Genomic DNA, 27,285 nt, shown 5'->3' with positions numbered 1-27,285 from the left:
CAGATTAGAGTCCAACCAAGTGTTCATCTCAGTTGTGCAGGTGATTATGGGGTTTTGTAAAGTGTGAGACCAAACAGCAGATCTGCTCTGTGATCTTTCTATCGAAGCTCAGATGTCTACAAGGTGCGTAACCATTCACCACTGTCGTCGCTGTTGATGTCACAAACTTCCTCCTTTTGCCCATTTTATGTCTCCCTGGTTTTGATCCAAAATGAATCGGATCAAATTTGCAGATCTGTTCTAACTCCCCAGTTCCCCACAGAAACTTCCCTATCAAAGGCTTTTTCTTGACAATCGGGGAGTGGCTGAGGTCAGCAGCAACCAGGGAGTTATGCTGCCATTTTTATTTTATTATTTTATTCAGGTCTCATGTAGCCGGCGGAAGGGGCACCGTGGGCAAGCGATGGCCCTAGATCATGTGCGAGGATGAACAGGTGAACATGAACCCCATGTCAGTTGGTTAGAGCGTAGTGCTGGTTAACACTAAGGTTGCAGGTTTGATCCCTGTATGGAACAACTGCATATTCCTGCATTGCAGGGGGTTGGACTAGATGATCCTCAGGGTCCCTTCCAACTCTACAGGTCTATAATTTTCATAGTGGCCAACCAGTTGCCCTAATGAGCACAGCACAGCACTCTCCCCTCCTGCTGTTTCCAGGAACTAAGAACCATTTACTGCCTCCAACTATGGAGAGTGAGCGCAGTCATCAAGGGTAGTAGCTGCAAAACTACTGCTTTGAGTAAGAGGGCTTTTGGGTTGTCAGGTGTGAGAATGGAAGAACGCTGTAGATATGGGGGAGGCAGGATTAGGAACTCAAAATGCAGCCCCCACCCCCAATGGACGGACACATACAGCCTCTCCCAGCTGCAGGACAGATTTGTCATTCTCTGAGGATAGGCAAACCCTCAGGGCTTCCTTTAATAATTCCCCTCTCCCCCCACCCCACTCATTTTCAGATCAACCCTGAATCTTCAGAGTCTAATCCATAGGTAGGCAAACTAAGGCCCAGGGGCTGGATCCGGCCCAATCGCCTTCTAAATTTGGCCCATGGACAGTCTGGGAATCAGCGTGTTTTTACATGAGTAGAATGTGCCCTTTTATTTAAAATGCATCTCTGGGTTATTTGTGGGGCATAGAAATTTGTTCGTGTTTTTTTTTTTTTCAAAACATAGTCCGGACCCCCACAAGGTCTGAGGGACCGTGGACTGGCCCCCTACTGAAAAAGTTTGCTGACCCCTGGTCTAATCACAACTTGCTTAGAGTGACCCTGGTGGTTCTGCATCTTAAAGTAATGAAAGATTTAACAGTGGGAATCCGTCCCACTCCACATTACACCCTGCTCAGAGTAAGATGCTCCAGGAATGCACACGTATCTGCCCCACACCCCCTGTAAAAATACATTCCTGTGGTTGGCAGTAGTTTTTAAAACCTTTATTATTATTTTCATCCGGTATGGCGCCCTCTCCCCTCCAGTTGCCCCATTTTGATGAAACAGTGCTGCTTTAAAAGTGAGGCGATAAAATCCTCCCTCCCTACCCAGCAATACATCCCTTGAGGATAAAAATGGGACAGAGAAGCCCCCTCAAAAAGCAGGGAAGCCATAGACACCCCTCACCCTTTGAACAAAAGGAGGGCTTCAGGAGCAGAGATGGGTTGTAAAATCAAGGTGTGGACCCCCCTTAAAATTAATAGCAGAGCATGGCAGTAAGGGGGGAGAAGGGGGACTGGGCCGAATTGCCTGCCCACAGCTCCTATGGGGCAGATTCTAAAATGGGGAGAGGGGGAACCTAGACAGAAAAACTCCTCCTTTGACCTCCTTCCCCCTACAAGAAAAATGATTGTACATTTGGAGCCAGATGAAAAAGGGGGGTGGGGACCCATTGATTTTGAGCTGCCCCGTTGAAGTTGCTGATGGCACATGAGGGGGGGGCTTCACTCCCGAGGCTCGTCAGGGGCGGGGATCTTTTGGCGGCTAGGCTCAACACCCCAGATTTCACGGGCGTACTGGGCGATGGTGCGGTCGCTGGAGAACTTTCCGGAACAAGCAATGTTCCTGATCACCTTCTTGGTCCACTCCTTGGTGTTCTGCGGATGGAGATCAAAGCAGCGAATCATGAGAGGGAAGAAGGGAGCCTCCCCCCCACACACATATTTCAGTGTGTGGGCACCTGGACACCCCTGCCAACGTGTTCCCAAACCATTGGAGAGGACCAGCTCTAGGGGCCTCCTGCGGCCAAAGGTTCAGCTACGAGGATTTCCTTTTAAAGTTGGGATTCGTATTGTTATGAGTTTGTGGGTACGAGACACCCTAAAGCCCTGGGTGTAATAGGTGTTAGAATTTAATCATCTCCGCCGCTTGGCCTCCCTCCTCCCACTCATCTGCTTCAGCTTCTGCCTCTGATTCTGGACTTCTCTCTGACACCGACTCTCCCGGCTCACTAAGCCCTGTTGCCTCTTTGCAGTTTTTTCCTCTGACCTCTCCTTGCTGCAACTCCCTGGGCTCTGAGCCTTCTTCCCTTGGGGGTTCCCTCCACCATTCCTCTTGTGTCCAACCAGTGCATGACACTCCCTTCCTCCACCAAGAGTCAGTTTGAAAGACAACGCCAGTGTTTTAGGTTAGGGTTTTGGGACTGTAGCTAGGAGTTATGCAAGGGAGATGCCAAGCAGCAGGCTGGGGTGACAGTCAGAGAGCAACGGTTGAGGTCTGCTGGAGACTGCTTGGCTTCCCTGTCATTCAGCACATCTGGCACTGACACCTGATCTATGAAACATACATGCACACAGCAACGGTCCTTTTTCACCAACGCTGTCCCCATCCCACCGCCATTGGGCATGTGGGGGGCACCGCCTCACCTTATAAAGAGCATTGACCTTTTCTTGACATTTGATGTAGGCCTCGTAATCGGCAAAGACTTTGAACCTACAAGGAGGGGAGAGAAGCATAACAACGCAATTCAAAGCGGTGGCGATGGGTTGCGCATTTATTCAAAATCCAGTTAAAACTCTTTCATTTAATTAATCCGACATAATTGATGGACTTGATCCAGTGGTAGCAGCTTTTCAAAGTCCGATAGTCATTTACACCTCCAGTGCTGTCCCTGCTGCCCTCTTGCCTCTAAGAGCAAGCGTACACACACACACACACACACACACACACACACACACACTGCCCCCCCAGCCACTAGGGTAACAGGAGCAGCCACAAAACAACTCCTCTGCACACACACACACACACACACACACACACACACACACGTATCCAAAGTACAACCTGCAAGCTGACAATCCGCACCCAGCAAATCCCAGCAAAGCCTGTGGAATCATAGAATTGTAGAATTGCAAGGGCTCACAAGGGTTGCCTATCTGTGATGCAACGCAGGACTCTTTTCCCAAGGTGGGGCTCGAACCCACAACCCTGAGATTAATAGTCTAAGGCTCTACCAACTGAGCTGTCCCAGGAGTTACAACTACAGGCTATCACAACATTTGGGAAAGTGTCAGCCATGAACTTTGAGAACTTTGACCAAACTGCGGGAGGCAGTGGAAGACAGGAGTGCCTGGCATGCTCTGGTCCATGGGGTCACGGACATGACTAAACGACTAAACAACAAGAAGCCATGAACAGTTTCCACAATCATTGGAGGGCCAGTTCGGGGAGAGATGAAACATCAGCTCAGGAACCGGATTTGGAGGGGATTGCTCTTTCCCACCTCCCTCGGCCAGCCAGTGCCACTTTAGGCTGCCACCTGCTGGGCAAATAGTGGCCCTAACAGAAGACCATGGGGAGATGGGAGTTTCCCTACTTTTCTTTCATTAACTATAGGCGCATGGGGGGGCACTGTTATTCAGACCAGAAAATAGAGGGAGAGGAAGCTTCTCTCTTCCCAGCCGTGCCAGGAACAAAACTCCACCCCTACCCAACATGAGCTTAGAAAAAAAGGTTTCATAGCTACTTTTTTGGGTGGGGGGAGAATATTTGTCCCAATAAGGATCCCCATCCCACGTGCCACAACCCATGCCTGCAATTAAAACAAAAGGTGAAAGGTTTTCCCCAAAAGGCACAGTGGAATTGAGCAAAAAGAAGATTAAACAAATTCACTGGCCTCGGGGGGGGGGGGCTGTGAAACTCGGGTTCTGCTTGGGGGCTTCTGATGGGGGGGCATCTGCTGGGTTACTGGGCAAAACAGGATGCTGGACTAGATGGGCAAAAAAACAACCCAACACACACTTTGGTTCTAAGCATTAAGCCCAGAAGTGAAGAGCCTCTAGCTATTCCACACACACCCCTGCCCCCCAAAAAATTACAGGTAATGGCAGGTGTGGAGCAGGCAGAGACACAGCCCACAACTCTTAGTCCACAGCCAGTCCCTGCGGGAAGCCAGCTAGCTGGCCGGACTTCAAAGGAGCACCCAGGACTCCTGGCAACCCCTCCCACACCACCACTGCTTTGAAGTCTGACCTCATTGCTACATCAGGTGATTGGCAGGTGGGTGGTCCTCCCAGGATAGCTCAGTTGGTTGAGCACGAGGCTCTTAATCTCAGGGTGATGGGTTTGAGTCCCAGGTTGGGCAAAAATATTCCTGTACTACAGTGGAGCGGACAAGGCAAGATGCACCTTGAGCAGCAGAGGCACCGCAAAAAGAGATGGAAAGGAAGAATTTGGCAGCATTGAGACCTCCAGAGGGTTCTGGCAAGAAGGCAGCAGCACTCCCCCAGCCCAATGCCCAGCCGTCTCACCTGTCGTGATACATGAGCATGTTGACAATGTCCTTAAAGAGGTCCGGCTGCTTGGGAGAAAAGAAGCCGCTGCTCAGCTGGTCGATAACTTGCTTCAGCTCAGGGATGTGGTCATAGTAGTCCTTGGCACAGTAGCTGAGGGGCAGGGGGTGAGGAGAAAGGGCAGAATTTAACTCGGAGCGTGTGTAAGTATCCATACCCTCCCAGGCCTTCCATATATTCTTAGGTAAGGATAATGATTTCAGTGATGGCTGTGGCACCTCTAGCACCAGTGGTAGTCTAGCCCTGAAGACCGCTCACTCATGAACAACATTGGGAGAGGCCTACTGTGCTCATCTACCACATAACCTTCCCAGGAACAACAACAACAACAACAATTTATTTATTTATTTATTTATTTATTTATTTATTTATTTATACCCCGCCCATCTGGCTGAGTTTCCCCAGCCACTCTGGGTGGCTCCCAATCAAGTGTTAAAAACAATACAGCATTAAATATTTAAAAACTTCCCTAAACAGGGCTGCCTTCAGATGTCTTTTAAAGATAAGAGCTGCTTATTTCCTTCACAACTGAAGGGAGGGTGTTCCACAGGACGGGCGCCACTACCGAGAAGGCCCTCTGCCTGGTTCCCTGTAACCTCACTTCTCGCAATGAGGGAACCGCCAGAAGGCCCTCAGCGCTGGATCTCAGTGTCTGGGCAGAACAATGGGGGTGGAGACTCTCCTTCAGATATACAGGACCGAGGCCATTTAGGGCTTTAAAGGTCAGCACCAACACTTTGAATTGTGCTTAGAAACTAGTGGGTTGCTGTGAGAAAGAGGGGAGCTGGACTAAGATGGGTCTGAAACTATATAGGCATTTAAATCTCTAACAACAGGGCTGGCCTTTGCCTCCTTGCCTTCATGGTACACCCCTTTGAGCACTTTGAAATTGCAGCAAAGGACAGAAGGGTGGGCAGAAGAAGCCCAGGAGCCAAGGAAGGTCAATGGGGCCCAGAATGAGCATCCCCCACTGGCACACTCACCCCTTCCTGTCCAGCTCGTCCACGTCCTCCACCCGCATGCCGAAAATGAAGAAGTTCTCCTCGCCAGCCTCCTCAGCCATCTCCACGTTGGCACCATCCATGGTGCCAATTGTCAGTGCCCCGTTCAGCATGAACTTCATGTTCCCAGTGCCAGAGGCCTCTGTGCCCGCTGTGGAGATCTGTTCCGAGAGGTCGGAGGCAGGGACCACTGCAGGGGAAGCAGGAGGGGGGCTCAGTGGGGAGCCCAGAGGTTGTCACACAAAGGGACAGGAGGAGCTCACCCAAGAGATGGGGAGATCTTCCTCCTTTCCAGCCTATGTCAATCACAGACAAGTTCACTTATAAGAACTCCATCCGTTGTGTTTCCACATCCATCTGCAAATTTTGTGTGTGTGTGTGTGGGTGGTGGTGGTTGTTTTCAATCCACATTATTTTTTAGAAAGTCAATGCAGATTTTAATCTGTTTCATTACTTTAACTTTCTGAAAGTTTTCAAGACTTGTTTTTAATTTTTCTTATTGATAATTTTAGTCTTTTTCATCTGAAACCACTTTGAGGTTTGTTTGTTTTTTAAAAAAACCATCAAGCAGCATACAAGTTTTACAAAATAAAAAAATTGTACTAAAATATATTATCACAAAACATATTGATTTTTTTTTTAAATCTTGCTGAATGCATTTCTAAACACATTCTAAAATATGCATTGTGATGCGTCTTGGTGCGCAATTCAGGCAGAAGCCTTCATCGCAAATTTCGAAGGATAATGACATCCCAGCCCCCAGATGAGCCCAGGTGAGGTGAAGCTGGTCAGCTGACAGAATCCCGCAAGCCCACCCTGGCCCCTGAGTTACCTTTTTCAGCCAGCGAGACACGGTAGTTCTCTAAGAAGATGACCTTGAGCCGATCTCCGATGACGGGGTCGTGATTGACAATGTCCCCAATGGACGTGATGAGTTTGATGATCATCTTGGCCATGTGGTAGCCGGGGGCAGCCTATGGAGAGGAGAAGATTTAAGATGGCCCTAACAGGTGGGAGAAATGGGCCAAAACTTCTTGTTGCCATCCATCTGCCTCGAGAGACAATGGAGTGTGCCTCCGGGGGTGAAGTCAAACTGCTGCCTTATCTATGCCAAAGTGACCTCCCTGGGGTGCAAGCCTGGGCAGGGTGTATGGAGGTCCTGGGTCTGCAGATGACAAGGCCCCCCTCTTGGTCTCGCTGATGTGGTCCAAAGGAAGGCAGAGCAAGATGTTTGGCACCAGTTTGGCTGCAGGAGTTGCAGGAAGGGGACAAACAAGGCGCCAACCATCCCTTTCCTTCCTATCTGCCCCACCCCTCTCCAGACTTGCCACCCGCACCCATACAACAACCCCCCCAGAACTTGTCACCCCCCACCCTGCACCGCTCATGGCTCTCACTTTGCCTCCAATCATGATCGTCCGTGGCACAAATTGCTTGTTTGGCTCCCTCTTGATCCCTGCGGGGAGGAGAAAAAGGTGAAACAAACAGCGACACTCTGGGACCTCCTGCCCCAGATTCAGGGAGCTGCAATGCCCCCACACCAGATTTCACCAGGTTGCCCAAACTCTCCCTCTAATGCTTGGCAGCAGAAAGGAGGTCCTCTCTGGCGCTGCCCCATCCCAATTTTGGGGAAGGAGAGGCCTAGGGCCACAGAAGGGGGAGAGGGGAAAGCAGCCTTCCCACAACCCCCATTAATTACCGTAACATGGCAGCATTAATTAACTTCACAGGCACCAAAGCGCTGGTGAAAGCCTTCCTAGCCAGTTAGCCTGAAGCCACTGGCTGTAGCCAGTGTTGGAGGACAGTATCAGTGTCTATGTGTCCATGTGTGCTTCCCAGACAATGCTGAGCCGACTTTTGTGCAGGCATCAAAATGCCTTGGGCAAGCCCTCATCAGCCCCGGCTCCAGCTGATTCTTTCCGCATTGTTTAAAACAATAAAACACTGCACATTATTAAAATAAGGGAAAGGACTCCTGGACAGTTAAGTCCAGTCAAAGGTGACTATGGGCTTGTGGCACTCATCTCGCTTTTCAGGCCGAGGGAGCCGGCGTTTGTCCACAGACAGCCATTGCCATTACAGTCATACCTTGGTTCTCAAACGCCTTGGTACTCAGACGTTTTGGCTCCCGAATGACGCAAACCTGGAAGTGAGTGTTCCAGTTTGTGAACGTTTTTGGGAAGCCAAATGTCTGGCGCAGCTTCCGCAGCTTCCGATTGAGTGCAGGAATCTCCTGCAGCCAACAGGAAGCCGTGCCTTGGTTTACAAACAGTTCCAGGAGTCGAACGGACTCCCGGAATGGATTAAGTTCGACAACCAAGGTACAACTGTATAAGAGAACGAGGGAGGCATTCATGGTATGTTCCGACACCTCTTTTTCTAGAAAAATAGCACTGCTCCTGACTCTCCTTCTCTCTACAGCACCCCACCCCCTTCTCCGCCCTTCCAGGAGAGGAGGGGGCTGGTGACCACTCAACTCAGCCCCCTCCCTGGTGGCTAGAATCAACGTGGAGCTGCCAGTTCCCAACCCTAATCCCAACCAGTCCCAAAATGCGGAAATTAGGAGTTTGTGGGTGGGTGTCCCCACTTCCCCCAGGGGAAGGGGACATCAAGGGGTTAAGAGTATCCCGAGCCCCCTACTCACGGTTGTAGAGAGTGATGATGTGGAGACAGTTGAGCAGTTGCCTCTTGTACTCGTGAATCCTCTTCACCTGGATATCGAAGAGCGAGTTGGGGTTGATCTTCACTTTGTACTCCTTCTCCAGGTAGGCAGAAAACTTCAGCTTGTTCTCCTGATGTGGGAGGGAAGGCAGAGTGGTGTGAGTTTTCCCAGAGCACACTCCCAAAAACACAACTGCGGACGCAAGAGAAACACCACAGGGCCCAACCCGTTTTATCCTGTTGTAAAATCAGTTGATTTAACAAAAGGGATATTGTTGCTTAATAGAGCAAGATTTTTGATTCCAGATTCTCAAACTGTATTACATCCCCCCAACCCCTATCCAGCGACTCTCTTCTGCCAAAGAGGGGGACACATTATCGGGGGGCACTAAATACAGAACAGGATGGGGGGGACTGCATAGCCCCCAAGTATCCTGGACCAGGACATCCCATCTTTTTTAATCAAAAGAGCACAGAGGCCATTTGGGTTGACATGATCTCATGTGATTTTGCGGGGCAATTCCCCTCCCCCCAAAGCGTCACTTTTTCCCCAGGCCCACAGTTCTGTGCACCGCCTCCAAATGTACATTTGTGCGCAGTGTGTGTGGAAAAAAAATACTTTTGGGGGGCTGGGGGAGTGCAGTGCAAAATCACACAACCAGAAAAGAAAAAATCATGCAATAGAAAAGAGAGAGAGAGAGAATATGAATCAGCAAAACGTAAATATGTGATGAACTACGTCCTGTATTGACTCAATACAGCATTTTACATTGAAATACAAACTCCTGCCACCAGCCCAGCCCTGGCCCATGGACCCCTTATTCCTCACTTGTTTGACTTTTGCCACGTCCCGGATGAAGCCTTCATCTTCCACAAAGTTCAGGAGTTTCTTCAGCTGATCCAAGTCGGAGATGTAGTCTTCTCCAATGCGCTGGAGGAGGAAATGGGAAGAGAAAACTCACCACAAGCCCCCCAGGAAGTGGCAGGCCCAGTTTGGCCATCTGATCTGCGATTTGGGGTTCCACATGAGGAGGGGTCCCTTAAGCCAGAAGAAAACTAGCACACAAACTCAAAGGTATGGATGCAAAAATTAATTTGATTCTATAATGGCAAGTGGAGGGGTAGTTAAGAAATACAATGGCATTTTATATCCAACAGATTTCAAAAAATCAATACTTCCACCTTTACACACACACACACAGCCTTAATCCAACTGTAACTGAGAATGTTGCATTAAAATGTCATTGAAGAGACTAAACGTCCATATTTTGGCAAGTGAATCAAATGTGGGAGCCGACCGGCCCAAAATTCTTTGTTTGTTTTTCAAGTGAAACCTCAAAGACTTTGCATTTAGCCAAATGGGGAAAAGCCAGCAGGGAGGGCCTCATCCTGCTCATGCTCACCTCGGCAATGATTTCAGCCAGCCCTGGGTTGCATAAGACCAGCCAGCGACGGGGGGTGATGCCGTTGGTTTTGTTCTGGAATTTGTGTGGCTCAAACTCATAGAAGTCTTTAAACCTGGAAGAGGAGTAAGAGGAGAACTGCAGTTAGAGGCACTTGTGGAATTTGATGGACCAACACTCTGGCAGTTTCATATGTTCATACCAGGGAAGGGGGGTGAAGCCTGCCTGTCGTGGGGCAGAGTACCTACACAGTGGCCTTCAGGATCTCGGAGTGGATGCGAGCCACGCCATTGACAGCATGGGAGCCCACGATGCAGAGGTGGGCCATGTTGATGCGCTTGACGCTGCCTTCCTCCACCATAGACATGCGGCGCATGCGGTCGAGGTCCCCGGGGAACTTGGCATAGACTTTCTGCAGGGACAGAAGGGCGCCCCAAAGAAGACATTAACACCCATTCCCATTTATAGGGCCCACCCCCTCCCTGCCATCTCTGCTCCAAGCCCAAAATTTCAAGCACAGAACCAGGGTTTGAATTAGAGCAGGGTTTCCCAAACTTGGGTCTCCAGCTGTTTGTTGGACTACAACTCCCATCATCCCTAGCTAGCAGGACCAGTGGTCAGGGATGATGGGAATTGTAGTCAGCTGGGGACCCAAGTTTGGGAAACACCGAATTCGAGGAAGTGGAACCAACCCCCCCGACCAATTTGCTTTTAAAATGCCACCGGAGAGAGAGATGATTTAGCAAAAGGAGTGGGGGTAGGAGTGTGTTCATTCAGTGGCCCCCAGTTTTCTGTTGCCCAACAATTCAGGCACTGACTGGAAGTGTCCTGAGAGGTGCCTTCCTTACTCAGCCCTTGAGCTCCTTCCCCAGAGGTAAATGAAGGGCCAGGGCCAGATTAAGACCTTTAGAGGCCCTACGCACCTGAAAGATTTTGGTGCCCCCATATATACCGATTTCAAAATATGAACAATAATAACACGCAAAATATAATTTTTGTTTTTCAAAATGAAATGGAACCCACAGTAAGATGGAGAATAATGTTTGTGTACCTGCACTTTTATATATTTGAAAATAATTATTTTTTTCCATTTGCAAAACCTTTGATCAAATCTTCAAAAACAAATCTTACGTCACATATCTGCTTCTATACATAGTGGAGATAAGGCATCATCCAACCTGTTTTGTTGCAATAGTTGTTCTGTTGGGATTTTTTACTATACTTCAGCGGAGAAAATGAATGCTCAGATGAGCAAATTTGTGGCCATTCATGTTAAAAATCCGGCAACGAGGAATTTCTGCAGTGCCCTCCTTCCTCGATGCCCTAAGCACGTGCTTATTTTGCTTAATAGTTCATCCAGTCCTGGGGAGGGTGCTGGCAGTGGCGTAGCGTGGGGGGTGCAGGGGGGGCCGGCTGCACCGGGCGCAACATCTGGGGGTTAGGGTTAGGGGGCGCAAATCCATGGGTTAGGGGGTGCAAATTACTTGCCTTGCCCCGGGTGCTGACAACCCACGCTACGCCACTGGGTGCTGCGAAGGGTCCTCCCAACTCCTCACCCACCTCCACCCGCCCCCAGTGGCCTCCCTTCTCTCCCACCCGGCTATTGTACTCACATCGAGGAAGCGCTGGTTGATCTCATAAATGATCTCCAGGTGGCGGGGCAGAAGGGTCTCCAAGAGGTGGACAGGCCAACGCTCCAGAGCCTCTGGCAGCACGGTGTGGTTGGTATAGGCACAAGTTCGCACTGTGACATCCCAGGCCTAGAAGAGACACAGAGAGAGACTGAGAGAGAGAAGCAGCAGCAGCAGCCCTTGAGCCAAGCTGGACCAGCTCAGGAGGATCCTGCTGCCTGATCGATTGATGATGGCTCTGCAGAGTCTTCAAAAGGGACTGGAAAACAGTGATGGAGAAAGCAGATAAGAGAACCCCACCCCACAATGCAACCCCTGAGGTATCCCTGGTGAGGAGGAGCACAACCGTGAAAGGGAGACCAGGTTAAAAGCTTGTTTCTAACAGGACTACCTCCTGTTTCCTTGACATGCCCCTGGAACAGGAGGACATGGGCACAGGCCAATATACCCTTTCAATACCGCTACTACCAACAATGTTTTTTAGAAAGGCTGTTGGGAAAGGAGCCCAAAGTAAAGCCACTCTCCCACCACACCCCTTTCTGCCCTGCTGGTCCAGGCCTGACCAGGCTTTTGATTTCGTGGTTTCTCTGCCCACCTGGTAGGATTGCAGGACCTGAGCCTTTCCCAGGGTTTCATTTCAGCCAAAGCTACCAAGGGGAAGGGTCTGTGTTGGATCCTAGGGTTCGTTTTTGGAAGGGGTAAGCAGAGGCACTCTTTGAGCACCTCCAAAGAGCCTGTCCCTCACATCGGAGCAGCAGCAAGGAGCCCCCGGGAGCTGTCCTGGGATTATGTGGAAAGAGCCAATTCTCCGGGCATCCCTCCTATGGGAAACCTGCCTGGATCCCTCTCTCTGCCTGCCTGGATCCCTCTCTCTGCCTGCCTGCCTGCCTGCCTGCCAGCGAGCCTCACTTGCTGAGCGCAGGGGTCCTTTAGAGAATGGGTGCTGGAGCAAGAGAGTGCTCAAGCCACCAGCTTCCCCCCTGCCTTGCCTGACCCCTGCCTGGGACCCTCACAAGATGAAGACACTTCTTAAATATTCTTGCATTCTCTGAATGTTTATTTTTGTAGGGAATGTTCTTTGGCTTTTTAGCAGGAACACTGATGTGTTGGGTTTTTATACTGCTGAAAGGTTTTGAATTTGCATCGTTTGTAGCATTTGCATGATTGTATTTTTGTGTGTATCTGTATTTGTGTGTATCTGGGAGGGAATTGGCCTGACAGGCAGCATATAAATAAACAAGAACATTAACATAACATTCCTCTTCCTGCTGTCAGAGTTTCCTTTGGCTGTTGGGTCTCGTTTCATTTAGCGCTGGGGGTCATATAAATGCATTTTATGATTGTGACTTCATTGTCGTTTTAAATAGTCATAAGCTGCCTCCTCATGAAAAGGCGGGCTAGACATTATTTACATAAATAAGCTCCGTGGGGAAGGATTTCTGCATCCGTCCACCCTGCTCTGGCACCGACCGTTGCTTAGAGTCCAGCAGCTCCTCACCTTGTCCCAGTCCAGCTTCTCAATGTCCACTAAAACCCTCATGAGTTCTGGGATGGCCAGAGAGGGGTGGGTGTCGTTGAGCTGAATAGCAACCTGGAGGAGGCAAGGAAAGAGAATCAGGTAGAGAGGTCCGACTGGAGAAATCAAGGCCGCCCTGTGGCTCCCTTCCCTTGGTGCCCTAAGCACATGATTATGTTGCCTTAACGGTTAATCCAAGGGACGCGGGTGGCACTGTGGGTTAAACCACAGAGCCTCGGACTTGCCGATCAGAAGGTCGGCGGTTCGAATCCCCATGACAGGGTGAGCTCCCGTTGCTCGGTCCCTGCTCCTGCCAACCTAGCAGTTTGAAAGCACGTCAGAGTGCAAGTAGATAAATAGGTACCACTCCAGTGGGAAGGTAAACGGCGTTTCAGTGCGCTGCTCTGGTTCGCCAGAAGTGGCTTAGTCATGCTGGCCATATGACCCGGAAGCTGTACACCGGCTCCCTCGGCCAGTAAAGCGAGCTGAGTGCCGCAACCCCAGAGTCAGCCACAACCGGACCTAATGGTCAGGAGCCCCTTTATCTTTTCATGGTTAATCCAGCCCTGCTCCCACCCTATTGCAGAGTCCTCACAGGAGGGAGGAAGTGTAACTGCCAGAAGCCCCCCATTTCCAGATGAACCTGGCTCTCCCTCTGGCCTCTGCACACTGCTGAGTGGAAACAGGCAGGCGAGGAAGCAAGGGAGGCCAGCTGCCGATCCTTGTCACCAGCTGCCACTTCTGCTGAGCCCAAGGGACAGAGAGAAGCAGCAACAGGCACGGAGGAGACATTGGCAGGCGACTGACAACAACGCTGGCCCCAAACACCAGGCCAGCTTGCACTCCAAGCCCCCGTCAGAGAAACCAGCCCCGCTACCTTGTCTGGGAAGGCGTCAAAAGAGGTGCGGACGGGATCGCGGCTGCCAAACTTGGAGGACTTGAAGCGGCGGATGATGTCTTGTAGCGTGGCGGCCACAACAAAGTACTCCTGCTTCAGGCGCAGCTCCTTGCCCTCAAAGAACTGCAGAGGATGGAGGCAAGGGGAACCCAAAGGTCAGCACAAGGAAGGCAGGGGAGGAAGGAAGCGTAACGGCTGGGAGTCCTCCTCCCCCATTCCCATAAGCAAAAAAAATGAGCATTGTGGCAACTTAAGAGCAAAAGCCACATTTGTTTTTAAGACACCACAAGATGACTGCCCAGCCCCGCAACCTACTCAGTTGCCATATTTTGAAGAGCAAAAAAGAGGACACTTCTGCTTTTAACTACAGAATGCTATGATGACTCTCATTTAAATACCCCTACTGGATGTAGTCTATAGACATTTTGCCAAATTTTAAAAATCCGCCCGGACAGATTTTACTCCTGAAAAAGAGGACATGTTCAGGGAAAAGGGGACATATGGCAACCAGACCTGGAAAAGAGATGTATCCTAGAAAAGGAGGACGTATGGCAACCCTAATCTGAAATTTGTCCACGTCTCTCAAGAAATTGACAGGTGCTGCCCAGGATCCCATTGGGAGCCAGGAGTCCTGGGTTCTAATCACTCCCACTCTACCAAGAGGCAAAACAGCAGCAACAGAGGTGGAAAAGAGAAAGACCTTTGGAAGTAAGGCTCCCAGTGTGTACCATTTCACAATGCATTTATTCCCTCTTTCAGCAATGTGATTTCTCACTACAAAGTTTACAACGTGTTTTCCTGAAACATTTTTTTGCTGTGTCTAGATCCAGCCTCAGAGGCAGGACAGAAAGCTGGAGGAGGGGCAAGAAGCAGGCTGCTAAAGATTCCAGGGAGTCTCCCCCCTTCTTCTGCAACCAGCTCCCCTCCCAGAGAAACAAAGAGGGCGGAGCGAAGAGAGACAAGGTGAATACCGTATTTTCCACTCTATAAGACGCACCGGACCACAAGACGCACCTAGTTTTTGGAGGAGGAAAACCAGAAAAAAAATATTCTGAATCTCAGAAGCCAGAACAGCAAGAGGGATCATTTCACAGTGAAAGCAGCAATCCCTCTTGCTGTTCTGGCTTCTGGGATAGCTGCGCAGCCTGCATTCACCCCATAAGACGCACACACATTTCCCCTTACTTTTTAGGAGGGAAAAAGTGAGTCTTATAGAGCAAAAAATACGGTAAGTCTCAGAGTGCTGGGAGTGGGGGGAAGGCAGGGTCCTTCACTCCTTGCAACTGCCTCATTGGGACAAGACCTACTGGGAAGGGTTGCTGTGATCACGAGGCCTGCGCTGTTTTGGTTTCTTTGAATAAAGAGGTAACTTCACTGACACCAAGTGCTTTTTAATGCTCACCTGCTCCTGACTCCAGCTCCTGACACCAGGTGACATGAGAGAAGACTGGCTGGGGGCTCAAGAACAAGAGGGGGGAGCTCTGCTGCCGTGCCTGCTGCCTGGGGAGGTTGCCCCATGCTGTCCAATGGTCGGGCTGGTCCCTGTCTCCTTCTCCCCCTCCTCTCACTCACACTGCTGCTCTGGAAAGTAACGCCTGGAAAGTAACCACTTTTATGCTGGGCCGTCCCAGAGAATACTGGAGACCACAAACTGGGAGCACCTGGGCTTGGTCCTTCAGCCAGCATAGGTAGGAGAATAGGGCTCAGAAACCTCCTCAGACTTTTATTTTCTTCTGCTCGCTCTCATCATGTGTGGTATCAGATGCAAGTCTAGCCTCTACATTAGTCTCCCCACAACTCCCTGAATTTCTGGAACATTTCCTCACACATCAGGAAGCTGAAATTACAGAACTTACATTGTCGTTGGGATACAGGACCCGGGAAATGTTCTCAGCCAGGTTTCTGTCCAGCACTGCCTGGATGTAGCCACCGACATTAACTGGGAGAGAAAGGGAGAGATGCAATCTATTCAAATGGGGCAAAAGTTATACAGAAGCTGCCTTGGAGGGGGCTGGACTAGATGACCACCTGTGTCCCTTCCAACTCTATAGTTCTATGGTTCTAAGTCAGCCTGTTTCTCTAGCCAGCTCAGTGATGCCTGCGCTAACCAGCAGGGGCTTTCCCAGCCTGACCTGGTGGTGGGAACTGAACCTGGGACCTTCTGCATGCCAAGCAGGTAAGCTCACTAAGAGATGGGAAGCCACCTTAGAGCAGGTCACCCAGCCCAGAGCATGGCGCCTGGGTTCTCCAGGGTGGTCTCGGGCAGGAAGAAGGGGGGGGCTTTCCCATTACCTGCTGGCACCTGGTTCTTTTCTTAAGCGGAGAGATGCCAGCAGAGGTTCTGCATGCCAAGCAGGTGCTCTGCCACTGAGCTATGATGGTCCTTCCCCTAAGTGAGGTGCAAGGAAACCTCTAAGGATGTCCTGCACCCACAAACGCTGCAGAGTTCTTGTCAGTAGCCAAACACACACTGAGAGACAGACATATGGAGTGAGCAAAGAAGGAGCTTCCTGTCTAGCAGGCATCGATAGGCTTCTCCTCCATTAATTTGTCCAGTCCTCTTTTAAAGCCACCCACGTTGGTGGCCATCGCTGCTTCCTGTGGCAGGGAGTTCCACAGTTTAGCTACGCACTGCATGGAGAAGGACTTTCTTTTATCTGTCCTGAATCCAACATTCAGCTTCTTCGGATGTCCAAAGTGTTAGGAAGAGGAAAAACTTTTCTCTATTGACTTTCTCCAGATCTGAAAGGCAGGAAGCTGCCCCACACTGAGTCCACTGTCTACACTTACAGGCCCCGGCTCTCTAGGGCTTCAGGCAGGGGGTGTTCCCCGTCCCATGTGAAGACGCCAGTGGGGCTTGAACCCAGGGGACTTTCCGCATGCCAGGCAAACGCTCTGCCTGCTGAGCCACACAAGGCCTTCTTGGTAGTGGCGCCCACCCTGTGGAACGCCCTCCCTTCAGATGTGAAGGAAATAAGCAGCTATCCTTTCTTTAAAAGACATCTGAAAGCAGCCCTGTTCAGGGAAGTTTTTAATATTTAACGCTGTACTGTTTTTAACACTTGATTGGGAACCGCCCAGAGTGGCTGGCGAAACTCAGCCAGATGGGCGGGGTATAAATAATAAATTATTATTATTATTATTATTATTATTATTATTATTATTATTAATCCACTTACAGTCCTTCAGATTGAACTCGTTGGGCGCCCGAGCAGACCACAGCCGCATGGTGTTGACGACGTTGTTGCGATAGCCGGGGACGGGGGTGTCGTAGGGGAGGGCAAGGACCACCTGCAAGGCAAGGGGGAGGGTTCTGAGCTGGCCTTGGGGCTGCCTGCTGAGCACCCACCAGCAGACAGCAATCCTGGTCAGGCTGCCTGGGATGAAGAGGGGCACAGCAGCAAGACACCCACTCCTGCAAGAGACTAGGAGGGACTAGGAGCAGGGAGGGCGGACCTTGAGGTTGCCTTGGTTGGCCACTGCCAAGGGCACAGGCCCAAGAGGTGCGTACAAAAATTGCACCTCTCCACTCTGGCTCGAAGTGACTAGGAGCTCACCCACTCGGCTGCACACTGCCTAGGCAGCTCTGGGCACAGGAATCTGGCCACTGGTGTGGGCCGTCAGAGCAGCCCTGGAGAGCCCCCTCCCCAGTTGGCTGGTGGTGCTATTTAAAGTGTGGGCAGAGCACCAGCAGAGCTTGGAGGGAAGAAAGAGCAGGAGGCAAGAGTTGCAGGAAGGGGGGGGGACGCAAGGAAGGAGGCATTAGGGAAAGGAAGGAGGGAGGCAAGAAGGCAGGCAGACCGATGGAGGAGGAAGTGGAGGAAGAGAGCAGAGCAGACCCAACCCTGATGACCGTGGAGGAAGTCACTAGCAGAGTGCGAAACGCAACAAAAAGCAAACCTATTGAGTTTTTGGTCCATGGTCTCTCCAGGCTTCAGAGGCGCCAATTCAGCTCCTTGCCAAGGGCCCAAATGAGCCTTGGGCCCCCCTAGCTATGAGCTCAGCACCATTTCTGGCCCCTGCAAGCCACACCAGGGCGCATCTGTGTACATCTGAGCACACACACCCCATATTTGGACCAGGGAGGTAGAATCCTTATTATCACTGTTGATTACATTTCTATGCCACCCATCATCTGAAGGTCACAGGACGGTTAAGCCATATAAGAACACAAGAATACAAAGCAAATCTACCCCCGCCTTCCGGTACCCTCCTCTCATTCCTACTGACCTGGGTGTCAACCCATTTCACGCCATCGTGGTCATGCTGGACGCGGCCGTAGAAGTGCACGGGGATCATGTACTCTGGGCGGGCCTTCTCCCAGGGGTTCCCGTAGCGCAGCCAGTCGTCAGCCTCCTCCACCTGCCAGCCCCCGCAGATCTTCTGGTTGAAGATCCCAAACTCGTAGCGGATGCCATAGCCATAGGCTGCCAGGCCAAGGGTGGCCATGGAGTCCAGGAAGCAGGCTATTTGGAGAAGGAAGGGAAAGGGTTAGTGGAGCCAAAGGGGGCTTGGGCTGCATTCCTCTAGGGCTTCCACGGGAATGGATGGATTGGTTGAGTTCAAATATATGCCACTTCCCCACAACGGGCTGCTGGGGCCTATAGCAGCTTACAGCAAACATTAAAAGTGTCCAAATACAGAGCACTGGAAATACCATTACAGGATATGTCAGTATAGGACTAATTTAGCCAGCCAGCCCTGGTGATCATCTAATGTTTATTGGATAGATTTTCCCCCTAAATTGATTTTTGAATTCTGAATTTATTGTTATTCACATTTTATACTGTATTTTATGCTGTTTTTTGTTGCATCAATTAAGTGTTTTAAATTTGTTGTTAGCCACCCTGAGCCCGGTTTTCTGAACCGGGAAGGGCGGGGTATAAATAAAAAATTATTATTATTATTAAATTTTAAAATGGCAAAAAACATCAATTTGGCAAACGCAAGGGAAAAGGAGCAAGCTTGTTTTCTGCTGCTCCGGAGGGGAGGACCTGAATCAGTGGACTCTTGTGACAAGGAAGGAAATCCCTACTAAACATTAGGAAGAACTTTCTGGCAGTAAGAGCTGTTTGACAGTGGGACGGACTCCATCAGCAGCTGGTGGACTCCCCTTCACTGTCAGGGGTTCCTTAACTCTGATTCCTGCCCTGCAGAGGTTGGGATAGAAGCCTCTAGGGGTCCCTTCCCATTCTATGATTCCATGAGACAGCTGTGTTGGGAGGAGGAGGAAGACCATCAACACACGAGTGCGCTACCCAGATCCTTGGCAGCAACAGGAAGCCCACAGTCATCCTAGTCCCACCGGGAGATGCTGCCAGGGAGAAAGAGGTGCTTGCAATGCAGGGACTCAGCCACCGAGTGGCAGCCCCTCCTCTGGCGGCTCACCTGCCAGGCGCCCGAGCCCTCCGTTACCCAGGCCAGCATCTTCCTCGATCTCCTGCAGCTCTTCCATGTCCAGGCCAAGCTGTTGGACAAAAGGAGGGTGCAGAGAGAGGGGAGAGGGGGTTGAATTAGCTCAGGTGGGGGTGGGGGGAAGCCCCCAGCCCCAGGAATCTCCCAAGCCTCCTTGGCCCATCACCACCAACCACCTTATCCACACACACACCCCAATCCCCGAACCTGGTAGGTAGCTTCATCGCAGGCATTCTGCAAGGCCAGGTTGACCATGGTGTTCTGCAAAGTGCGCCCCATGTAGAACTCCAGAGACAAGTAATAGATGCGCTGCAGGAGGAAGAAGATTGAGGAGGAGTTAGAGAGGAGCAAAAGTGGACCTGTGAGCTTGTGTTGTGTTTACGGGAAGAAACTATGCGCTGCCATCTCCCACGGAGAGGATTAGATTTGGATTGTCATTCTTATCACCATTGCGTTGCTTTTATTGAACAAGATGTTGCGCCTTGGTCACCTTTGACTGTTGTTGTTTCGAAACACAATAGATTTTCTTTAGTTCCGCAGATATAAATATGGCACTGAGAACAATACTTTTAACTCTTTTTGAAATAAGTATTATACTAAACTAGAGCTTAGTACCGGAAAAAGGTGGCTGGCAGATTGACGGGTGGGAAGGAATATTCATAGGAAAAAATAGATACAGTGGTACCTCAGGTTAATAACTTAATTCGTTCTGGAGGTCCTTTCTTAACCTGAAACTGTTCTTAACCTGAGGTAGGTAGCAGTCTTGGTCTGCCGTAGTCGAAACAAGATAAAATAAATAAAATAAAATAAAAAAATTCCATCCAGTAGCACCTTAGAGACCAACTAAGTTAGTTACAGTGGTACCTCAGGTTAAGTACTTAATTCATTCCGGAGGTCCGTTCTTAACCTGAAACTGTTCTTAACCTGAGGTACCACTTTAGCTAATGGGGCCTCCCACTGCCATCACCGTGCGATTTCTGTTCTCATCCTGAAGCAAAGTTCTTAACCCGAGGTACTATTTCTGGGTTAGCAGAGTTTGTAACCTGAAGCGTCTATAACCTGAAGCATCTGTAACCTGAGGTACCACTGTATATAACTGGACATAAATAATAATTCCATAATAGTTTACATCATCCCCAGTAACGTATCCGGGTGACCATTTTCTTGTATCTTATTTCACCAAGGCATAACAGACATGCCCCACTTTTCCAGAGGGGCTGTTGCGAACTAAAGCCTAAACCACCATTGCTCAATTTACTGTGCCTCATTCGTGGCAGCGAGACTTTGCCATGCAGGAGGGAAGAAGCAAATTCCTTGAGGGTCTGAGTGGTCAAGACTGGAGGCAGGCTCCCGCTCCCTACTGGCTGAGGGGCTCTGGGGAGCAGCAGAAAAGCCCCACTGCTTTGGGGGCACTCGAGACATGCCCCTGGCATGAACTAAACACTGGTAGAACTCCCTGATGCACCAGCAGAAAGCTACATGGGTGCAGCTGGTCCACCTGCCAGTGGAGAAAGCAAGTCATGGATGGGGTGCAGGGGGCAAGCAAGGGCACAATCACTTATCTTTAAAATGCTTTGTTCATTATTGGCATAATGACGAGCCCTCTTCTTCAGCGGATATGGCCCATTTGTTTTATAGCTCATCAATACCAGATTGACTGTATCATTCCACACATGTCGGCTCCGAAATAAAGACTCAGTGTGATCAACACAGCTAATCCCAGGTAACAGTGGCATAGCGTGGGGGGGTGCAGGGGGGGCCGGCCGCACCGGGCGCAACATCTGGGGGTTAGGGTTAGGGGGCGCAAATCCACGGGTTAGGGGGTGCCAATTACTTGCCTTGCCCCAGGTGCTGACAACCCACGCTACGCCACTGCCAGGTAAGTACGTCTAGAACTGCAGCCTTATTTCACAATTTGCATTTCTGTTTCATGATTTGGAATTTGGAATATATAAAGCCTGCCTGAGCCACTGGCTGAAAGCAGCAGATGTGAGCCACACAGCCCCTATTAAACTGCCTTATACCAAATCAGGCTATTGACTGATCTAGCTAAAAAAAAAAGAAAGAAAAAAAGGAGGCTCCAGTCCTCGCAGTTTTGGATAAAAGGCTGATTTACATAGGGGACACAGTGAGTCATGCTATTGACCCATTTAACCTCCAGGTGTTATTGGACTACAGCCCCCATCAGAGGCGGACTTAGGGCAGTGTGACCAGTACTTTCGCACTGGACACTAAGCCTAGGGGGCGCCGCAGCTACAACATTGTGAATTGAGCAGAACGGAAGGCGAGAGGATGGGAGGCACAAAATTTTGGGTGCTGTGGGAATTTGAAAGACCCAAGTCTGCCGCTGCTTCCATCACCCCTGGCCATTGGCCGTGCTGCCTGCAGAGGCTGATGAGAGGTACCACATTGCTTACCAATGGTCTACACAAACTTGCAGCAGCTCTCCAGCCTTACAAAAAGAAGTCTTTTCCAGCCCTACCCAGGGGCTGAACCCAGCCTCTGCTGTGTGCCAGTGGTCCCTCCTGGGAGCACAGGAAGCTGCCTTGTATCAGAACAGGCAGCTTGCCCACCTCAGCCTCCAGGGGTGACACACAGACCTTTTATCTACTCACCCCTGGAGATGCCAGGGATCAAGCGTGGCCCTTTCTGCCCGCCTGCCAAGCAGGGGCTACAGGTCCCTCTCCTGACAGTTCCCCTCTATTCTACCAGGAACTTAGGCGGTAGCTGTGTGGCCACCTCTGCATTGCAAAAAGGAAGATAAAGGCAACATCTCTTTTTGGATGTTATAGGTGCAAATTTAGAAATATTATAAGTTACATAGAAAAGTAATGCATCACACCAACGACAGACCAGCCAGCCTATGTGCCTGCTCGGCTGCTCTTTATATTGCATTCAGTGCTATTTTAATAATAAGGAGGAGGAGGAGGTGGGGTGCTGGAACTCACTATGAACACCCCACTTATAATGGCAATGGCACCCACCTGAGAGGTGCCAGAACTGAGTTCTGGCTGGGGAAAAAAGCCCTGATTGCATTTCTATCCCACTATTTTTCAGGAAGAGCTCAAGGTGACTTACATGGTTCTTTGTCTCCTCATTTAACTCCCACAACAACAACCCTGTAAGGTAGGTTAGACTGAGAAGCAGTGACTGAGCTCAAGGTCACTCCCCACAGAGCTTCAGGCAGAGGGCCTTCTCGGTAGTGGCGCCTGCCCTGTGGAACTCCCTCCCACTAGATGTCAAAGAAATAAACAACTACAGTACCAGACTTTCAGAAGACATCTGAAGGCAGCCCTGTATAGGGAAGCTTTTAATATTTGATGGATTGCTGTATTTTAATATTTTGTTGAAAGCTGCCCAGAGTGGCTGGGGCGGGGTATTATTATTTTTATTGCTTCATGGCAGAGAGAGAGAGAGAGAGAGAGAAAGAGAACAGGCAGCAAAACTTTACAAAAGTTTGTTCTGTTTTAGGGCACATTTTCTTTGGGGGCGAAAATAGTGTTAGTTTGTTTATCAATGGCTGGCTGTCACAGGCCGGCGGCAGGCAATGCTAGTAAATGTGAGTTTATTTGCAATGCTATCCTAATCTTGATTCCTGGATATTTTGGGAATTGGGTAGAGTTACTCAGGCTGCAGCCCTAGGCACATGCGCTTAGCACGTAAGCCCGGGTTGAGGAATGAACGCAGAAGGACTTTGCTTCTGAGCAAATATTCGCTAGATGGTGCTGTCGGGGGGGGAGGCACTCTGTACATGCCCAGAGGCACTCTGCTTTCCTACTCCTACACATATTCTGTCGCTCCACTTAAAGTGCTCATTGCAGATCATTTCCCCGCACTAAATGTGCGACCAGAAACATTTCTGAACAGCTGGATTCCCAGTGTGGTCAATGCCTGGGATAGGACATCCTGCACCAGCCGAACTCTTGGCATTCTCCAGCTGAGTGCTTGCAAAATACTCATCCCCTCAAGAAGAAGCTCCATCTAAGGAACCTTTGTTGGTGCCCAGGTTTACTACCACGACTTACTAACCATTAGCAGAACTAATTTATTTATTTATACATGTGATCTACAGCATACCATTCTTCCAGTGAGTTCAGCCCTGCTTGAATGCATACGCGTACTGCAGATACTATTAGCTAGCTTGATTTCTCTGAGTATGGACCCCTACATAATCAAAAGGGCACCAACCATCCAAACTAAGGAAGTATCTGCAGGGTTGGGGAAATGCAGACTTTGCAGAAGTACAGAAAACATTTATTAGAGACCCCACTCTGCAAAAACAAAGAAACAAACATAACCACAGCCAAATAAGAACTGTGCACGATATAATCAGAATGCTATTGGAGGGGGGGACCCAAAGGAAGGAAAGAGAATGTGCTGGAAGATGGCAGAGCTGATCAGCTGGAACCCTGAAGTGCAGCACATGCCACACTGCAATATTTTGTTGCAGGCTCCCTACTACTACTACTACTACTACTAATAATAATAATAATAATTGCCTTTTCTGCCTTTTCTCCATTGAGCTTAAAGCAGTTTGCAGGGTTCTCCCTCAATTTATCTTCACAACAACCCTATGAGGGAGATTAGGCTAAAAGAGAGACTAAGGTTGCCCAGTGGGCAGAGTGACTGAATAGAGCATGGGTAGGCAACCTAAGGCCCGGGGGCCAGATCCAGCCCAATCGCCTTCTCAATCTGGCCTGTGGACAGTCCAGGAATCAGCGTGTTTTTACATGAGTAGAATGTGTGCTTTTATTTAAAATGCATCTCTGGGTTATTTGTGGGGAATAGGAATTTGTTCATTTTTTTCCCTTCAAAATATAGGTCTGAGGGACAGTGGACCAGCCCCCTGCTGAAAAAGTTTGCTCACCCCTGGAGTAGAGGTTTGGAGCAAAATCTCTCCTGTCCTCTGACCATAGAAGGATGTCACATAGAGGAGGGAGAAAGGTTGTTTTCTGCTGCTCCAGAGAAGCGGACACGGAGCAATGGTTCCAAACTACAAGAAAGAAGATTCCACCTAAACATTAGGAAGAACTTCCTGACAGTAAGAGCTGTTCAGCAGTGGAATTTGCTGCCAAGGAGTGTGGTGGAGTCTCCTTCTTTGGAGATCTTTAAGCAGAGGCTTGATAACCATATGTCAGGAGTGCTCTGATGGTGTTTCCTGCTTGGCAGGGGGTTGGACTCGATGGCCCTTGTGGTCTCTTCCAACTCTATGATTCTATGATTCACTCTGGTCCTCAACTTAAAGTAAATTTACTGCAGCAGTGGCAGCATCATGGCTCCATGAGGATGACTTCCCACCAGTGGCAGGTGAGATCCAGCCTCCTCCACACAGCTGGAATGAGCAGAGCCGGAGTCCAAGGCAGGTCACCTGGTGAGCTCTGGTTGGGATCGAGCCCCCTTGGCATTTCTCACTCCAGATGAATCCATGTCCTCAGAAATGACTGCGGCATTCTGAGCATTCTCAGAGGCACTCCTATTGTTCGTTGTTTCATACGTCTCTAATTCTTAAACCCCTCTCTGTAAATGGGGGGGGGGGGAGCACAATCTGGGTTTCTTTGGAGAGCTAGCAGATGTGAACCAAAGAGTGGAGATTGCAGGGAAAGAGCAGATTTTGGCTAAACATCAAGGGAACTTTCCTAAAGGGAAGAGCTCTCGGCCAGTGGGGCAGCCTTGCCTCAGGGGGGCCGTGAGTGCTCCTTCTCCCTTCCTCTCCTTTGCGAGAGCTACTTAAGCAGAAACTGGGCAACCAGCCACCAGGGATGCCAAAGTCCAGCTTGCACCCTGCGCTGAGGTGGGGGTTGGGATGGATGACCTCTCAGACCCCCCTTCAGACTCTTACATTCTTTGATTCTACAGTCTGGGACTCAGCCACAGCACTGGTGTGGTTGCCAGCACAAACTAAGCCCCTTTTTGAGATACTGAGAATGAGCAGCAGGCAAGGAGGCATCGCAAAGGAAAGGTGTTTCCTCTGGCAGAAGGAACCTGCGGCCAGGTACCCCTCCAGAACCAGAACGCAAGGCCCACCACTGCTGCTGCTGTTCCTCCACCGGCCGGCTGACCTTTCCAAGCTCCACAAGCCGAGACCGGCCCATCTTGGGTCTGCTTCTGTCAGCTGTATCTGGTGTCCTTCCCCCGGAGCCCTGGTCATGCTGACACAGGCCTATCCCGAAATTAAATGGCAAAAGTTCACAGCAAATGTCAGGCTGGGCTAAATTTAAAGAGGACGGGAAGGAGCTGCCTCCCCTGGCTGGGCCCATCCCTTTGTGATGCAGAGAGAGGGAGGCAGATACCTGGAGACCCCACCTCCATCCCCACCCCAGCCTCTGGAAAGCTGAAATTGGGGTGGATGGGGCAGATCTCCTGGATGTTCAAATGCACCTGGGTGTGCGGAATGAAAGTTGGGGGGGGCTGCTTTGCCTGGTCTTTGAACCTGAAGCCAGGTCAGCTTAGTGACCCACACAGAACATAAACTATGGAACTCCCTGCTGCAGGCGGCCACCCACATGGATGACTTTAACAGAGGAGTAGACATATTAATTGAGTGGGGGGCTGTTGATGGCTGCTATCCACGATGGTGGAAGGCAGCAATGCTTCTGAATACTGCTGAATGGAAAATGGGAGAGGGGGGTTGTATTCCTTTCCCACACCTGCCACCTGAGGACTTTCTTCCTGCAAAGGGCTGGAACCTTTGGGTGGAACACCTGCATGGCATGCAGAAGTTCTCCCCCTAACAGACCCCCCAAACAGAAGGGGTTTTGCCCTCCAAGCTTCAGGTGGGCGTCTTGGGGCTTTTTGTCCCTCCATCCCGACCCGCGGATGGGAGCAGGTGGCCTCTCTCTCCCGCAGTCGGCGGGGAAGCGTCTTAAGCAGCTATTAATACCCCCGACCGAAGACTGGCTTGGATACCCCGCCTCCCCTGTCGCCCCGCCCTCCGGAGGGGCAGCTTCGACACCTGGAGCCACGGGGAGCGAAAGGCCGGAGCTTGCTGGAACCCAGACATGCAAAGGGCACGGGGGGGGGGGTCCGGAATAAGACACCGGGGGGGGGCGGGGAGGCTGACACCAGCTCGAAGAAGGCACGGAGTGCGAAAGGTCAGGCAGGAGGCAGACGCTCCACAGACAGTACTTGAAGGAGCACCCCCCCCCAAAAAAAGTCCCCCCCATCCTTCCTCCCAGATCACCGTCTTTTCTTACTGAAGGAACGGAGTAAACGCCTTGCTGCCTCCCCCAGCCGACTTTGGGGGGGGGGCAACCCTGAGCGGACACCCACACCCCTCCACCGGCCCAGGTAGGGGCGGCAACTTAAATAAAATTGGGGGGGGGGGCAAGTAAGCACCGCCCCGTATATTGATCACATGACGGAGCTCACCCATACTATTTGAATGTCAATACCCAATTTGGGGGGACTCAAATATTTTGGGGGGCTCCTATGGGCCCAGGGTCCTACCTCGGGTGGGGGCCACAAGACCCTCCCCCCTCCGGACCTCTCCCCCCCCCATCCCGCGCTCCTTTGATCTCCTCCTCCTCCTTCCCCGACGGGCTCTCCCACCTTGGGGTCCTTCTCGTAGTAGTACTGCTGGGTGCGGATCCATCGCCCGACGAGGTGGTCGCGGACGGTGTGGGCGAGGGCGAAGTAGTAGTCGCGCGGGGTGGCGACGTTGCGGTCCTTGACGAGGGTGAAGTGCAGGTGCCGGTTGAAGTTCTTCTTCAGGTCCGTCACGTTCTCCACGCCCGCCAAGCCCCGCACGCTGATCTGCTTGCGCTTCTCGTGGTCCGACAGTGGCCGAGACATCCTGGAGGCAGGGAGAGTGGCGCGGAGCGGGCGGCTAGGTAGATGGCAGGAAGAGGACTCGACGGGGCGGGCTCCGGGGGCGCTGCGCTCTCCGCTTCGGCACCAGCAAATGCGCCCCAAGCCCCTCCCCTGGGGCGCTATTAAACCCCCGGCCCCTGCTGCATTATTCAGGAGGAGGGGGAAGGACCT

The 27,285-nt window shown here is 50.8% G+C and overlaps 1 protein-coding gene across 1 annotated transcript; it reads right to left on the bottom strand.

Moving 5' to 3' along the window:
- Positions 1-1,417: 1,417 nt before the first annotated feature.
- Positions 1,418-27,285, bottom strand: PYGM (glycogen phosphorylase, muscle associated). Its single transcript, XM_083716439.1, has 19 exons — positions 26,854-27,285; positions 19,513-19,614; positions 19,279-19,357; positions 18,121-18,356; positions 17,070-17,181; positions 15,747-15,829; positions 13,870-14,013; positions 12,975-13,067; positions 11,459-11,605; positions 10,094-10,257; positions 9,846-9,960; positions 9,272-9,373; positions 8,426-8,573; positions 7,179-7,237; positions 6,614-6,755; positions 5,764-5,971; positions 4,739-4,873; positions 2,855-2,921; positions 1,418-2,086 (listed from the first exon to the last, which is right to left on the bottom strand). Exons 1-19 carry the CDS (start codon positions 27,094-27,096, stop codon positions 1,934-1,936), a joined length of 2,532 nt encoding a protein of 843 aa, XP_083572565.1. The 5' UTR covers positions 27,097-27,285; the 3' UTR covers positions 1,418-1,933.

The sequence above is a fragment of the Podarcis gaigeae genome, assembly GCF_964106915.1.
Source record: "Podarcis gaigeae genome assembly, chromosome: 16".
Taxonomy (NCBI): Eukaryota; Metazoa; Chordata; class Lepidosauria; order Squamata; family Lacertidae; genus Podarcis; species Podarcis gaigeae.
This window is presented reverse-complemented; position numbering and strand designations above follow the sequence as displayed.

Coding starts and splice junctions, on each gene's coding strand:
- PYGM (XM_083716439.1), bottom strand. CDS start 27,096: ATGTCTCGGCCACTGTCGGACCACGAGAAGCGCAAGCAGATCAGCGTG. Junction 10,258..11,458: donor TCAACCAGCGCTTCCTCGAT/GTGAGTACAATA, acceptor CTGTCCCTGCAG/AAAGTCTATGCCAAGTTCCC. Junction 4,874..5,763: donor GACGAGCTGGACAGGAAGGG/GTGAGTGTGCCA, acceptor CCTGCCCCTCAG/CTACTGTGCCAAGGACTACT.